At 56.4% G+C, this 14,014-nt stretch overlaps 3 protein-coding genes across 7 annotated transcripts in view; all 3 read left to right on the top strand.

Annotated features, from left to right (window-relative positions):
* The first annotated feature begins 420 nt into the window (after window positions 1-420).
* LOC118710423 (glutathione S-transferase theta-3-like) lies at window positions 421-4,804 on the top strand. Of its 2 annotated transcripts, none has more exons than XM_045576112.1 (5): window positions 421-1,246; window positions 1,829-1,916; window positions 2,428-2,578; window positions 3,653-3,829; window positions 4,117-4,804. In XM_045576112.1, exons 1-5 carry the CDS (start codon window positions 1,135-1,137, stop codon window positions 4,732-4,734), a joined length of 1,146 nt encoding a protein of 381 aa, XP_045432068.1. In that variant the 5' UTR covers window positions 421-1,134; the 3' UTR covers window positions 4,735-4,804. The 2 variants fall into 2 exon arrangements, with proteins under 2 accessions (XP_045432068.1, XP_036278822.1); XM_036422929.2 differs by having other exon boundaries at window positions 763-1,246; window positions 4,133-4,548.
* Window positions 4,805-5,898: 1,094 nt separating this feature from the next.
* DDT (D-dopachrome tautomerase) lies at window positions 5,899-7,136 on the top strand. Its single transcript, XM_036422930.2, has 3 exons — window positions 5,899-6,068; window positions 6,352-6,527; window positions 6,879-7,136. Exons 1-3 carry the CDS (start codon window positions 5,961-5,963, stop codon window positions 6,949-6,951), a joined length of 357 nt encoding a protein of 118 aa, XP_036278823.1. The 5' UTR covers window positions 5,899-5,960; the 3' UTR covers window positions 6,952-7,136.
* Window positions 7,137-9,040: 1,904 nt separating this feature from the next.
* The window catches only part of CABIN1 (calcineurin binding protein 1), a 60,576-nt gene continuing 55,602 nt past the window's right edge, over window positions 9,041-14,014 (top strand). For 2 of the 4 annotated variants that reach the window (XM_045576106.1, XM_045576104.1), the window contains exons 1-3: window positions 9,044-9,476; window positions 12,899-12,959; window positions 13,829-13,921. In XM_045576106.1, the coding sequence (XP_045432062.1) occupies window positions 12,957-12,959; window positions 13,829-13,921 (96 nt within the window). In that variant the 5' untranslated portion in view covers window positions 9,044-9,476; window positions 12,899-12,956. Of the gene's footprint in view, window positions 9,477-9,888; window positions 9,909-12,898; window positions 12,960-13,828; window positions 13,922-14,014 lie in introns of those variants that run through there. The other 2 variants (XM_045576107.1, XM_045576105.1) reach the window with 2 other exon arrangements.

The following is a 14,014-nucleotide window of genomic DNA, read 5'->3' as shown; positions in this document are numbered from 1 at the left end:
ATAGGGGTGGAGGACAGGCTCCCCGCAGCCTGGAAGAGGGGCTAGAGGGGGTAGGGCTTCCTTAACTGGGGAGCTTGGGGGACCCGGGAGGCCAAGCTATTCTCAAAATTTCCAGTGGTTGATCCTCCTCCCAGGTGGCTTTCTTGGGTTTGGGGGCAGTCTTCTCCCCCCTCCTCCCCCCAAAATATATATATTTTAAAATATATTTTATTGATTTTTTTACAGAGAGGAAGGGAGAGGGATAGAGAGCTAGAAACACCAATCAGCTGCCTCCTGCACACCACCCACTGGGGATGTGCCCGGAACCAAAATACATGCCCTTGACCGGAATCGAACCCGGGACCCTTCAGTCCGCAGGCCGACGCTCTATCCACTGAGCCAAACCGGTTTTGGCCCCCCAAAAATATTGATTTCAGAGAGGAAGGGAGAGGGAGAGAGAAAGAAACATCGATCTGCTGCTTCCTGTTCACAGTCCACTGAGGATGGAGCCCACAACCCGGGCCTGTGGGTCATGGGTCAACCAGGGAGCCACGCGGGCGGGGCGGGCAGCCTTCTTAACTGGAAGGTGCTCTTAGAGAACCGCCGTTACAGCCATGGGGTCACAGCGGGGAAGGCCTGGGGCCCCTGCAAACCCCACATGAACCCACAGGGCTCTGCCCTCCGGAGGGATGAGCTGGAGGGTAAGGTGCACCGCTAATCCTCGGAATGGGGGTTAGGCCTCTGCAGAGAGCAGGCCCACCCGCCCCAGCCTACCCCTGGCACTGCGCCCCCTTTTCTCTCCTCCCTAGTGTTCTCAGCGACCCTGACTTCCTTCCTCTCTCGGCCTCCCCCGGGCCCGGGGTCAGTGCTGGGGGCCCTTCGCGTCCCGTTTCCCGTTATCACCCCGCTGCCCCCTGTCCGTTCGACAGGCGGCCATGGAGGTCCAGAGAAGGGGTGTGACCCGGGCCGGGGACCCCAGCTCAGACCCCCCGGGGAGAAGGGGGAGATGCGGCGCCGCTGATTGGCCCGCAGGTGTCCGAGCCAGCCAATGGGCGCGGGGGCGTGGCGGGCGCGGCTCTGGCGGTTGCAGCCGGCGGTTCTGGTCCCGGCCCGGCCTCCGGGGTCCGCCTCCCCCTCTGCGGTCCGCCCGCCGCCATGGGCCTGGAGCTCTACCTGGACCTGCTGTCGCAGCCCTGCCGCGCCGTCTACATCTTCGCCAAGAAGATCGGCGTCCCCTTCGAGCTGCGCATCGTGGAGCTGCTCAAAGGTGACAAGGGAGGTCCCGGTTCAATTCCTGGTCCGGCTCAATGGGGGGGGCGGGGGAGGGGTGTAAGAAGCAGCTGGTCGATGATTCGCTCTGATCATTGATGTTCCTCCCTCTCTGAAATAAATTAAAAATATATAAATAAATATAAATATATATATTTATATAAATATATATTTATATAAATAATTATATATATATATATGTATGTGTGTATATATATATATATATATATATATATATGTATGTATATAAAAGCCGAGACCGGTTTGGCTCAGTGGATAGAGTGTCAGCCTGCAGACTGAAGGGTCCCGGGTTTGATTTCGGTCAAGGGCATGTGCCTTGGTTGCGGGCGCTTCCCCAGTGGGAGGTGTGCAGGAGGCAGCTGATCGATGACTCTCTCATCAATGTTTCTAACTCTATCTCTCTCCTTTCCTCTCTGTAAAAAATCAATAAAATATGTTAAAAGAGAGAGAGAGAGAGAGAGAGAGAGAGAGAGAGAGAGATATCCTGGATGTGGGTGGGCATGGCCAGAGGCCTCGGAGGGCTCAGGGTTCTGCCCGCTGCCTCCCGCTCTCTCCACAGGTCAGCACTGCAGCCAGGAATTCATCCAGGTGAACCCCCTGCGGAAGGTGCCCGTCTTGAAGGATGGGGACTTCACCCTGGCCGAGAGGTGCATGGCCGTGGGGGGCTGGCCAGCCCCTGTGTGCCCACTGCCGATAGCCTGGGACAACTGTGCCAGCACCAGGATGGAGAGATGCCAGGGCTGGGAGGGCATCTGGCATTGCTCCTGTTGTGTCCGTGCTTTGACTCTGCTGGGGAGTGGTACTGGGTGCTGGGTGCTGGGTGCTGGGTGAGTTGCTCTCACCCTTAGGGCCCATCTGGTGCCCCCGTTTTTGGGGAAGCTTTCTCTGAGCACACCCCCCCCCCCCACCTTCTGAAATCCCTTAGCGTTTTTGTTTTTTTACTTTGTGCCCTTTGTTCAGAGGATGAGGTAGCTCAGTATAGCGCTGTGTGACCTGGGGAAATCACCTAACCTCTCTGAGCCTCACATTCCCACTCTGCACCATGGGGATGGGGAAACACATGCCAGGAGCCGAGGCCTGTCCCGTCCAGGGCCTGGCCCCGGGCGAGGAGCGGAAGAGTAACTGGGACGCATCCCCCGCCCCTGCTGTCCCCCCCAGCGTGGCCATCCTGCTGTATCTCAGCCGGAAGTATGAGGCCCCTGACCACTGGTACCCCCAGGACCTGCAGGCCTGCGCCCGTGTGGACGAGTACTTGGCATGGCAGCACACGTCCCTGCGCAGAAGCTGCTCCATGGTCCTGTGGCAGAAGGTGAGCCTGGGGCAGGGGCCCTCCCCGGGTCCTCAGGGCATGGTGCCTGCTGTTTATTTTTAAAATATATTTTATTGTTTTTTTTTACAGAGAGGAAGGGAGAGGGACAGAGAGCTGTAATAGAAACATCGATGAGAGAGGAACATCCACCAGCTGCCTCCTGCACACCACCCACTGGGGATGTGACCCCAACCAAGGTCCATGCCCTTGACCGGAATCGAACCTGGGACCTTTCAGTCCGCAGGCTGACGCTCTATCCACTGAGCCAAACCAGTTTCGGTGGCGCCTTCTGTTTTAAAACATCCTGTTTAGCCCGGCCGCCGTGGCTCACCATCGACCTATGAATCAGGAGCTCACGGTTCGATTCCCGGTCAGGGCCCAGGCCCAGTATGTGGGCTCCATCCCCAGTGAGGGGGTGTGCAGGAGGCAACCAATCCATGATTCTCTCTCATCATGGATGTTACTCTAATCCCTTCCCCCTTCCTCTCTGAAATCGATAAAGATATATTTAAGAAAGAGAGTCCTCTTTGAGCTCCTGGGGCTGGGAGAGGATCCCACTCAAGCCAGACAGGGCCGGAGCCTTTCTGTGCAGAACCGAGAGAGGTCAATGAGCGAGTGTAGACCTTTGCTCCTCAAAAGGCTGGTCCGCAGCCCAGGAGCACCAGCATCGCCTGGGAGCTCACTGGCCGTGCCGAGTCTCAGGCTGCACCGAGCACACTGGTCAGGAATGAGCTCTGAGCCATAGCCAGGCGCCCTGCCATGTCAGGAGTCCGGGTGGGGAAGAGGTGGAGGTGAGGGAGTGGTGGCGGCTGCGCTGCTGAGGCCTTTGTGTGGAGGGCAGTGGGAGCCATGGCAGGCTCGATGCAGCGAGAAGGGGCGGGCAACCTGGGGTTGCAGAGGGCCCTGCCAGTGGCTCTGTGAGCATCCAGGGAGGGTGAAGGCTGGCCCTGTGTGAGGGGGGAAATGAGGCCTGGGCACGGGGTGGTGGTTATGCGTGGAAGGGGGCGGCGGGAGCAAGGAGAAGCTAGGCTGGGCTTGGGGCAGATCCTCAGCCCTCCTCCTGCCCCCCACCAGATGATGCTCCCTCAGTTCCTTGGTGAACGGGTGCCCCCCGAGGCATTGGCAGCTACTATGGCCGAGCTGGAGAGGTGCCTGCAGCTGCTTGAGGACAAGTTCCTTAAGGACGATGACTTCCTGGCAGGTCCCCGCATCTCGGTGGCAGACTTGGTGGCCATCACTGAGCTGATGCATGTGAGTGCGGGGAGAGGGGGAGCATGACCCATGGGGCAGGGAGTGCCCAGGAGGGAGCCAGTTTTCTAGCTCATGCTGCCCTTCCTGGCTGGGGACCCAGGGCGTGTGCTTCCTTCTCTACGCCTCAGTCTCCACATCTGTGAAATGGGGCTTTAAAAGCCCACCCTGCAGGGACATCGAGGGCTTTCTCAGTGTCTCCTGGGAGGGGACCCCAGCCTATCACGCATGGGGCAGAGGAGGGAAAGTCCACCTGGGGGGTCCCTAAGCCGGATCACGCAGTCTCACAGCTCCCTCTCCCCACAGCCGGTCAGCGCGGGCTGCTCTGTCTTCCAAACCCGCCCCAAGCTGGCTGCCTGGCAGCAGCGTGTGGAGGAGGAGGTCGGGGCAGGCCTCTTCCAGGAGGCCCACGAGGTGGTCCTGAAGGCCAGGGACCTGCCGCCAGTGGACACCGCCATGAAGGACCAGCTGAAGCCCCTGGTGGAGGTTTTGTTGTAGTGAGGAGGGGCGGGCCCGCCGCCGAGGATGGAGGCTGTTGTCGAAATAAAGAGATGGCGTCGCCTCTCCCCTTGGCCTTAAGCAAGACACTCCGAAGTCTCTGTTCCCGAGGTCCCGCCACGCATCAGCCCCACGTTCCTCCTTTTGTCCGTCTTCTTACTCCACTCCTGCCCCCTCCACTCCAACTTGCTCGAGACCTCTGGAATAAGCTTTACTCACTATTTTTTAAAGATATATTTTTACTGATTGCAGAGAGGAAGGGAGAGGGAGAAACATCAACGATGAGAACCATGAATGGGCTGCCTCCTGCATGCCTCCCGCTGGGGATCAAGCCGGCCACCCGGGCACGTGCCCTTGACCGGAAATTGAATCATGATCTCTTGGTTCATAAATCGACTCTCAACTATTGAACAAGTGTGGCTCAGTTATATTTTCGAAACACGATAGTACCTGGTTAGTCACGCCAACAGATGTCCATGTTTTAAAGAACACCCTCTGTTTTGCCTACAAAACATAAGGTACCGTAGCCCTGGCCACGGTTCCATTCCCAGCCTGGTCACATGCCCAGGCTGTGGGTCCCATTCCTGGTCAGGTGCGTGCGGGAGGCAACCAATGTTTCCCTCGCACACTGGCGTTTCTCTCTAAAAAAGCATGTCGTAGTCGGGTGAGAATGAAGAAGGTACCGTAAACATTGCCGGTAATTCTCCTGGGACCTGGCTCCCACCCCCTGCTGGACGGTTCCTCACTGCAGCAAAGCTGCTACAGGCGCTCCAGGACACGCTGACCGGAGCCTCCTGACCCAGCGCCATGTGTTACCCCCACGTGTCACCGGGTCTCCTGACCACGAGCAGTGCAAGTTCTCATACTGAGCATGAAGTTGCCTAACTTTGAAGTGGTGGCAACGCATTAACAAATTTTATTTATTTAAAAATATGTTATTGATTTTTTACAGAGAGGAAGGGAGAGTTAGAAACATCACATGAGAATCATCAATCTGCTGCCTCTTGCACGCCCCCTATTGGGGATGTGCCTGCAACCAAGGTACATGCTCTTGACAGGAATCGAACCGGGGACCCTTCAGTCCGCAGGCTGAGGCTCTATCCACTGAGCCAAACCGGTTTCGGCAAGACCAATCTATTAAAAAAAACACACAAAACTTTAAGAAAAAGGACTTCTGGCCGAAACCGGTTTGGCTCAGTGGATAAAGCATAGGCCTGCGGACTGAAAGGTCCCTGGTTCGATTCCGGTCAAGGGCATGCATGTACCTTGGTTGCGGGCACATCCCCAGTGGATGTGCAAGAGGCAACTGATCAATGATTCTCTCTCATTGATGTTTCTCTCTATCCCTCTCTCTTCCTCTCTGTAAAAAAATCAATAAAATATATATATATATAAAAAAAAAAAGGACTTCCGGAAATCTGGGTCAGAGTCCACAAAGGTTTTTTTTTTTTTGCTGAGGCGGGCGGTGCAGCCTAGGCAGCCAATGGGGAGGCGCTGCGTGCCCGCCGAGCCAATGAGGAGCCCGCTTCCCGGCGCCCCGCCCCGCCCCGCCCCGCCCCCCAGCGGGGGCCGGGGGACCGCCCCGCGGGCCGCTCAGCCTGGCCCCGCGGGCGCCGCGCACACGTCCCCGCTCGCCATGCCCTTCCTGGAGCTGGACACCAACCTGTCCGCCGCCCGCGTGCCCGCGGGGCTGGAGAAGCGGCTCTGCGCGGCCGCCGCCGCCATCCTGGCCAAGCCCGAGGACGTGAGCGTGGTCCGGGGCCCGGGGCCGGCGAGCTCCCCGGGGCTGGGGACTCCCCCGTAGCGACCCCGCCTCCCAGGGCCCCCCGGAGCGCTGAGCTCCCGCTCCGCACGCCCCCGCCGCCCCCCTTTACCCCGTCCGCTCAGTGTCGCCCTCCCCGGCCGTGACACCGATGTGACCTCCGAGGACCTCGGCCCAAACCCCCTGCCCTGACCCCGCGGGATGCGCCCCGCGAGCCCGGCCCGCGCCGCCGGCGCCGGTGAAAACCCTCTCGTGTCCCCCGCAGCGCGTGAACGCGACGGTGCGGCCCGGCCTGGCCATGGCGGTGGGCGGCTCGGCCGAGCCCTGCGCGCAGCTGACGGTCTCCTCCATCGGCGTGGTGGGCACGGCGGAGCAGAACCGGGACCACAGCGCCCGGTTCTTCGAGTTCCTCACGAAGGAGCTGCCGCTGGGCCAGGACCGGTGCGTAGGGGCCGGGACCCACGGAGGGCCCCTCCTAAGGGGGGTGGTGTGTGTGTGGGGGCCACAAGCAAATGCCTCACCTTGCCCAGGGGCTCCCTGTGTGGGCCCCCCTTTGCAGAGTGGGGGGAACGGAAGGAAGTTCTGGCTGGGAGTGAGCTCTGGGTGAGCCAGCTGCCCCGCAGCCACCATCCCGCCCCTGGAGGGAGAACATACTGAGGCGAGCAGCTTGCAGCGTCTACCTGGGGGCTAGGGCAGCCTGGCGGGGGCCCCCGGGGTGGGGATGCCCAGGGGTCTTGGAATATGAGGCCTTGGCCAAGGACTGATGACATCTCTTTGCTCTGTCCCCTGAAGGATACTTATCCGCTTTTTCCCCCTGGAGCCCTGGCAGATCGGCAAGAAAGGGACGGTGATGACGTTTTTGTGATTGGCACAGAGTGCATCGGGGCACCGGTGAGCTGGCCGCCTCTTCCCGAGAGGCCTCCTGGCCAGAGGGAGGGCCTGGTGGCTACCAGCTTCCGGCACCCCCACCCGCAGCCGTGCCTGTGACCTCACAATCTTCCTCTTCCCCGCCCTCCTGCCAAATAAAGGAAGAGAGCTTCGTCTTTCAAACATGGCTTCCTTTCCTGACCAAGGCCTTCTGCTCATCCAGAGCAGTGGGGTGGGCTTATGCGATGGGGTGGTTTCTACCGTCAGGATCGCTGTTTCATGGATTGTATGTAGGCTGCTCAAATTGGAAGATGGGACCTAGCCGGTTTGGCTCAGTGGATAGAACGTCGGCCTGTGGACTGAAGGGTCCCAGGTTCGATTCTGGTCAAGGGCACATGCGTGGTTGCTGGCTCCATCCCCAGTATGGGGCGTGCAGGAGGTAGCCAATCAATGATTCTCATCGTTGATGTTTCTCTCCGTCTTCCTTCCTCTCTGAAATCAATATATATAAAGCTAGAGCTTGGAGTTCCTTCCCTTAGCAACCTGTCCAGCTGTTTCTGGACTCATTCCTTCTACCTGCACGGGATTCTTTCTGGACTCATTCCTTCTACCTGCACGGGATTCTTGCTTCCAAGATGGGCTCAGGGAACACAGGTTGAGTGTGAGTGAATGAGTGAAGTGCCCAAGGAGGGATTCAGGCCTAACCCTTGTCGGAACCATAAGGCTGAAATAGCAGCCTCCTATTTGGTCTCTCCACCTTAAATCTCTTAGCACCACTCTGGTGAGAGTGATGTCATCTGTTTTCTGCAGGGGGTGGGGTGAGGGGTGTGTGTGGGACTGGCTCCTTCCCCTTCTCCAGCAAGATTGCATAGCCCTACCTGGTTTGGCTCAGTGGATGGAGCATTGACCTGCGGACTAAAGGGTACCAGGTTCAACTGGGTTGCTGGCTCAACCGATTGGCTGCCTCCTCCACACCCCCAGTGGGGGGTGTGGAGGAGGCAGCCAATCCATGATTCTCTCTCATTGTTTCTCCCTCTTTCTTCCTCTCTGAAATTAAGAAAAATTTTTAAAAAAATTTAAAAAGAATGCATAAATAAGTGGAACAACAAAGGGATGTTTCTCTCTGCCCTCTAAAATCAATCAATAAAGGAATTTTTTAAAAAAAGGTTGGTGACTTCATTATTTTTGTAAATCCTGGATATCGGTAAAACTTTATTGTACTGAACTGACTCTGAATTCCTCATGCCTTTACTGTCTTTGGGTGCCGAAGAGAAAGCCTGGCGTTCATTCCTGTGGAAGTAATTCTTGCTGGACTCACGGGGCTGTGCATTTCAACCAGCGTGAAGCCCTCCCCACACGCTCAGCTCCTCAGCCCGAGATCTTGTCAGGCACCCTTCCACCTGACCCTTTTCGGGCTCTGAAATTCTGTGACTCCCTCCCTGAGTGCTCCTTTACCGGATCTTGGTTTCTTTTTTCCTTCTGCTTCAATAGTTGATTGTATCTATTTTGGGGGCTTCCGCTCCTTCTCAGAAGAGAGGACAGGTAAGGGGAATGCGGGTCCTCCCCTGGCTCCTTCATAAGTGTTCCAAGTTTCTGTTGCTTTCATTTTATTTTATTATTTTATTTTTATTTCCGAGAGGAAGGGAGAGGGGGAGAGAGAGAGGAACATCAACGATAACTGAAGCATGGATCCGCTGCATCCTGCATACCTCCTACCGGGTCCGAGCCTGCAACCGGGGCCTGTGCCCTGGCCGGGGATCGAACCGTGACCTCCTGGTTCCTAGGTGGGCGCTTCACCACGGAACCGCACTCGGAACACCTGCGCCAGGTGGTAACAGGAATACCTCCCGCCAGTTAGCGACCGCCGGGGCCAGGCCCCGAGCTCGGCGCCTCCAAGTTTTTGCAAATGGTGGCGCCGAGGGTCCCCCCCGCGAGCAGGCGACCCCCGGGAGCTGCGAGCGGCGCCGCCACCTGCCGGCTTTTAACCAGCCCGTCGGCGGGCGCGCGGCGCGGGCGCCCTCGCTGATTGGCTGGCCGAGCCGGCGGCGCAGCCAATGGGCGTGCTCCTTGTTGTCAGGCGCGCGCGAGCGGCTGGCCGGCGCGGGGGTCCGGGCGGAGAGGCGGTTGCCGTGGAGACGCCCGGTGAATCCTCAGGCGGCGCGTCTCGGGGCGGCCCCGGGGGTGGGGTGCGGCTCTCCGGAGCCGAGGGCGGCGGCGGCGGCGCGAACCTGAGGGGCGGCGGCGCGGGCCGAGGCCGGTGCGGGCGCGAGGGGCTCGCGGGCAGCCCCGGCGCCCCCCTCAGCGGAGGAAGCAGAGGCCGGAGCGCGGGAGCGACGAGGCCGGAGCTGTCGGCTGCCTCGCGGGCCGGGTCCCGGCTCCGACCGCCGCCCTGAGGGGGCCTCGGACGGGCTCCGGCCGCGGGAGTGGTTCCCTGTGACCACAGCCGGCGCCACCGTTGATTCGGCCTCTGCTGAGGAACCCCCGGCCGGCGTCCTCTCTCTTCCCCGGCGCCGCACCCGCGAGGTGAGTGCTGTCCGCGCGGGAGCCGGGGTGGAAACTGAGGCCGGCGGGGTGGGGGCGCTCGCCGGTGTCCGCACCGCTTCCCTCCCGGGGGCCGGGGTCACTGCAGGTCATCACCGCGGGGCGGCCGGAACCCACGTCTGTGGTCGGAACCGAAATATCCCGAGAACGGTTTCGTTGGAGGTTGGCACACTTTCGTGGCAAATATAAAGATAAACTGAATAGATTTCTCCCATCCCGAGCATTTCCTACAAATGGGGTCACAGACCACGTGGCCCGAGACCGGCTTTCTTTCAGCGAGTTTATTGCTTTCTTGGCTTCACCCCCGGCAGCAGCAGTTCATTCCCTTTGATCGCCGGCTCATACTCGGTCGTTTTGATAGACCTCATGTTCCTTGATCTGTAGTCGACATCATTTGACATCATTTGACATTAGGTTTGTTTCCACGTTTCGGTTATTATGAATAATGCTGCTATTCGCATGCCCTCATTCATTTTTTTTCCCCCAAAAAAAATATTTTTGCTGATTTCAGAGAGGAAGAGAGAAAGAGAGAGAAACATCAGTGATGAGAGAGAATAACTGACGGGCTGCCTCCTGCACGCCCCCTACTGGGGATCGAGCTCGCCATCCGGACAGATCCCCTGACGGGAATCGAACCCTGGACCGCCTAGGGCCTCCTTAAGTTTTACACTCGTAGTAGCATCTCTGACGTCATGGTGTGGCTGTAGTCTAGGGCCGTGGTCAGCAAACTGCGGCTCGCGAGCCACATGCGGCTCTCTTTGGCCCCTTGACTGTGGCTCTTCCACAAAAGACCGCGGCCCGGGCGAGTCTATGTTGAAGAAGTGGCGTTGGAAGAAGTTTCAGTTTAAAAAATGTGGCTCTCCAGAGAAATTTCAGTCGCTGTGGACTAGTGAGTTTGCCGACCACTGGCCTAGGGCATGCATCCACTCCACCGGCTGTGGCCAGTGAGGTCGTTTTCTGTGTCTTGCAGTGACAGTGGTGCAGTGCGCGTGCCATTTGTATTTTCCCGCTGCTGGAGGCACATCTGCAGGGAGTGGGATGGCTGGGTTGGAAGCTGCTTTTGTGATTTTGTCAGGTTCCCCCTCCTGAGGGCTTGGGCGGAGTTGCATTCCACCCACAGGGAGAGAGCGAGCCCTGCTTCCCCGCAGCCTCCCCAGCAGAGGGCGCTGCTGCCCCTGGGATGGATGAGGGGTGTCCCGGTGCTGTTCAGTTTTATTTCTCTAGTTAATGTGTACGTTTGAGAGCCGGTTGTATGTCTTTTTTGGTGCATTGTTTGCTAATATATTTTCCCCATTTTTCTATCAGGTTTTTGTTTGTCTTCCCTCAGGCCCCCCCCCCCCCCTCTTTTTCCCCCCAAAATTGTGGTAAAGTGCCGAAACCGGTTTGGCTTAGTGGTAGAGCATCAGTCTGCGGACTGAAAGGTCCCATGTTCGATTCCGGTCAAGGGCATGTACATTGGTTGCGGGCACATCCCCCTTAGGGGTTGTGCAAGAGGCAGCTGGTCGATGTTTCTCTCTCATCAACGTTTCTAGCTCTCTATCCCTCTCTCCTCCTCTCTGTAAAAAATCAATAAAAAATATATATATATATATTCAAAATTGTGATAAAGTATGCCGGGCCGATGTGGCCCAGTGGTTGAGCGTGGACTCATTGAAACAGGAGGTCAGGGTTCCATTCCTGGTCAGATCAGGGCACATGCCCAGGCTTCAAGCTTGGTGCCCAGTAGGGGGCGTGCAGGAGGCAGCCAATCAATGATTCTCATCATTGATGTTTCTCTCCTTCTTCCTCTCTCTGAAATTAATAAAAACATTTTTTTAAATTGTAAAGTATGCTTAACTTGAAATGTGCCATTTTAACTATTTTCTAAGTGCACAGCTCCGTGGTATTAAGCACCTTCACCCTGTCGTGCCGCCGCTGCCACCACCACCACCACCACCAATCTCCTGAGCTTTATCTTCCGAAATGAAAACTCTGTCTCCGTTAGACACTGACTCCCATCCTTCCTTCTCCAGCCCCTGGCAACCACCGTTCTACTTTCTGTCGTTATGAATTTGCCTATTCTAAGTGCCTCATGTAAAGAGATTAGTATAATTTTGTCTTTTTGTGAATGGCTTGTTTCACTTAACATAATGAAAGTTTCATCCATGTTGTAGCATATGTCAGAATATGTTTCCTTTTTAAGGTTGAATAATATTTTATTTATCCATTCATCTGTCAATAGACACTTGGGTTGCTTTAACCTCTTGGCTATTGTGAATAATGCCGTGTTTCTAAGTTTTTAAGAGCTCTTCATATATTAGGAATATTGGTTTAACTTGCAAATATTCTGCCAATTTATCAGCTGTCTTTTGACTTTTTCTGATTTAAAAAAATAGTAAAAAAGTTTCCAGTTTTATTGATATACAATTAATCTATAGCACTATGTAAGTTTAAGGCATACAGCATAGTAATTTGACTTATAATAGTAGTATTTTTATTTAGCCGAAACCGGTTTGGCTCAGTGGTAGAGCGTCGGTCTGCGGACTGAAAGGTCTCAGGTTCGATTCCGGTCAAGGGCATGTACATTGGTTGCGGGCACATCCCCGGTAGGGGGTGTGCAGGAGGCAGTTGGTCGATGTTTCTCTCTCATCGACGTTTCTAACTCTCTATATCTTTCCCTTCCTCTCTGTAAAAAATCAATAAAATATATTTTTAAAAATAGTAGTATATTTATTTTATTTTTTGAAATATAGTTTTACTCATTTCAGACAGGAAGGGAGAGCAAGAGGGAGATAGAAGCATCAATGATGAGAGAGAATCATTGATGGGCGGCCTCCTGCACGCCCCCACTGGGGATCAAGCCTGCAACCCGGGCCTGTGCCCTGACCAGGAATCGCACTGTGACCTCCTGGTTCATAGGTCCACGCTCAGCTGCTGAGCCACGCAGGCCGTGGTCAGGCCCCTTGTTGGCCCTCACTTGTTGGCCCCTGTCCTCCCTGCCATGTGCTCCCTCCGCGAGGCTAACACAAGTTCACGCCACTCAACCTGTCACGATCCCTTTGAATGAATTGTTCCTCTTTACTGCTAGAGGGTACCTTGTTTCTCTTTATTTTAGTCACCTTTTGAAAAAAAAATTGTCTATAGATCAATTGCCTCTGCTGGGCAGTGAGGCCTGGGGCAGGAGTTGGTCTCACTCTTCCTGTCCTGGCACTTGGTGCCTTGCCTGGCAGGGCATGTACTCACGCCGAGGGCCAAGGGGCCGAGGGGCTCCCTATGTGGCAGCACACTCAGCCCTCCCCAGGCCATTGGTCACCAGCCTGAGTGCCCGGATCCGGGGAGGCCGTGGGGGCTGGTTCCCGGTGGGCCCTGCATTGTGACACTCTTGGCTCTTCAGGGGCCCTCTCTGTCCTTTGTGCTCTGTCCAGGAGACTGGTGGACGGCGGCCTCCGCAGGTGATGGGAAGCTGCAGCTGAAGCTCCGAGCATGGTGAGGACAGGTGCTGGCTGTTCTCCTGGCGCCGGTGTTCGTTGGCTTCTCTGCTCCGGGGGGAGGGGCTTTCTGAGTGGACCTCCTGGCTGTCCCTGTGGGCGGCCTTCCTCCTGGCTGTCGGAGACATTGGAGGGTGTGGCTGCTTGACCTTCTGTTGAGGTGGTTTGCAGGCCTCACCTGGTTGCTGGAAAGGGCAAAGTTAACCCATTCTGTTGGGACCTGTCATTCCAGTCCTGGGTCTTCCTCTGCGCTGGGTCGTGGCTGGGTGTCCCCGGCTGTGATCCTTTCGCAGTGGATTGTACCCAGGACATGCTCCCTGACAGATGGTGTGACCCCAGACCCGGTCTGGTTCTTCTGTGACTGACTTCAAGGCTCACTGCATGCGGTGCTCTGGCCACCAGGACGCAGGAGTCCTGTCTGGAGCTCCACGGGAGGTGGAGCAGTGCCTGTGCACTGTCTGGGCAGCTAGTTACACGTTTTTGGCAGCTGGCTACATTTATGAGCTGAGATCCTGTCAAGCTGATTCAGTTTATAGCTGGTCTGCAAAATACTCTGCTACAGTTTAACATTTAGCAATGACAGCATTTAGTAAGAACAACCTCGAGTAGACCTTGAGACCCTTGTCCTAGCTAACACTTTTTTTTTTTAAATTTTATCTCCATTGTTGAAAGTATTACAGTGTCCCTCTAACACTTTTTATTTACTTTTTACGGGTGACCTCTCACTCTTTGCTGCCCACATTCTGAGAGGCCATAGCTATCAAGCAGAATCGGCTATGGAGCAGAGCTGTATTCACAGTGGGTTGTGGAAAAGACAGCGACATCTCATGTAAACGCAGCTCTCCTTTCCTTCACCTCTGTCTCCAGATTCGCATCGCAGCCCTCAATGCCAGCTCCACGGTGGAGGATGACCATGAAGGGAGCTTCAAAAGCCACAAGACCCAGACGAAGGAGGCCCAGGTGTGCCAGCCACGCCAGTGGCCCATTTTTCATCACTCAGCTGTGTCCTTCCTGGGGCTGGAGGGGGTGAGGTCTGGGAGGTGGGCGTGTCAG

The sequence above is a fragment of the Pipistrellus kuhlii genome, unplaced genomic scaffold (genome assembly GCF_014108245.1).
Source record: "Pipistrellus kuhlii isolate mPipKuh1 unplaced genomic scaffold, mPipKuh1.p scaffold_m20_p_74, whole genome shotgun sequence".
Taxonomy (NCBI): Eukaryota; Metazoa; Chordata; class Mammalia; order Chiroptera; family Vespertilionidae; genus Pipistrellus; species Pipistrellus kuhlii.
This window is presented reverse-complemented; position numbering and strand designations above follow the sequence as displayed.

Coding starts and splice junctions, on each gene's coding strand:
- LOC118710423 (XM_045576112.1), top strand. CDS start 1,135: ATGGGCCTGGAGCTCTACCTGGACCTGCTGTCGCAGCCCTGCCGCGCC. Junction 1,247..1,828: donor CATCGTGGAGCTGCTCAAAG/GTGACAAGGGAG, acceptor CTCTCTCCACAG/GTCAGCACTGCAGCCAGGAA. Junction 3,830..4,116: donor CCATCACTGAGCTGATGCAT/GTGAGTGCGGGG, acceptor GCAGTCTCACAG/CTCCCTCTCCCCACAGCCGG.
- DDT (XM_036422930.2), top strand. CDS start 5,961: ATGCCCTTCCTGGAGCTGGACACCAACCTGTCCGCCGCCCGCGTGCCC. Junction 6,069..6,351: donor TCCTGGCCAAGCCCGAGGAC/GTGAGCGTGGTC, acceptor TGTCCCCCGCAG/CGCGTGAACGCGACGGTGCG. Junction 6,528..6,878: donor CTGCCGCTGGGCCAGGACCG/GTGCGTAGGGGC, acceptor TGTCCCCTGAAG/GATACTTATCCGCTTTTTCC.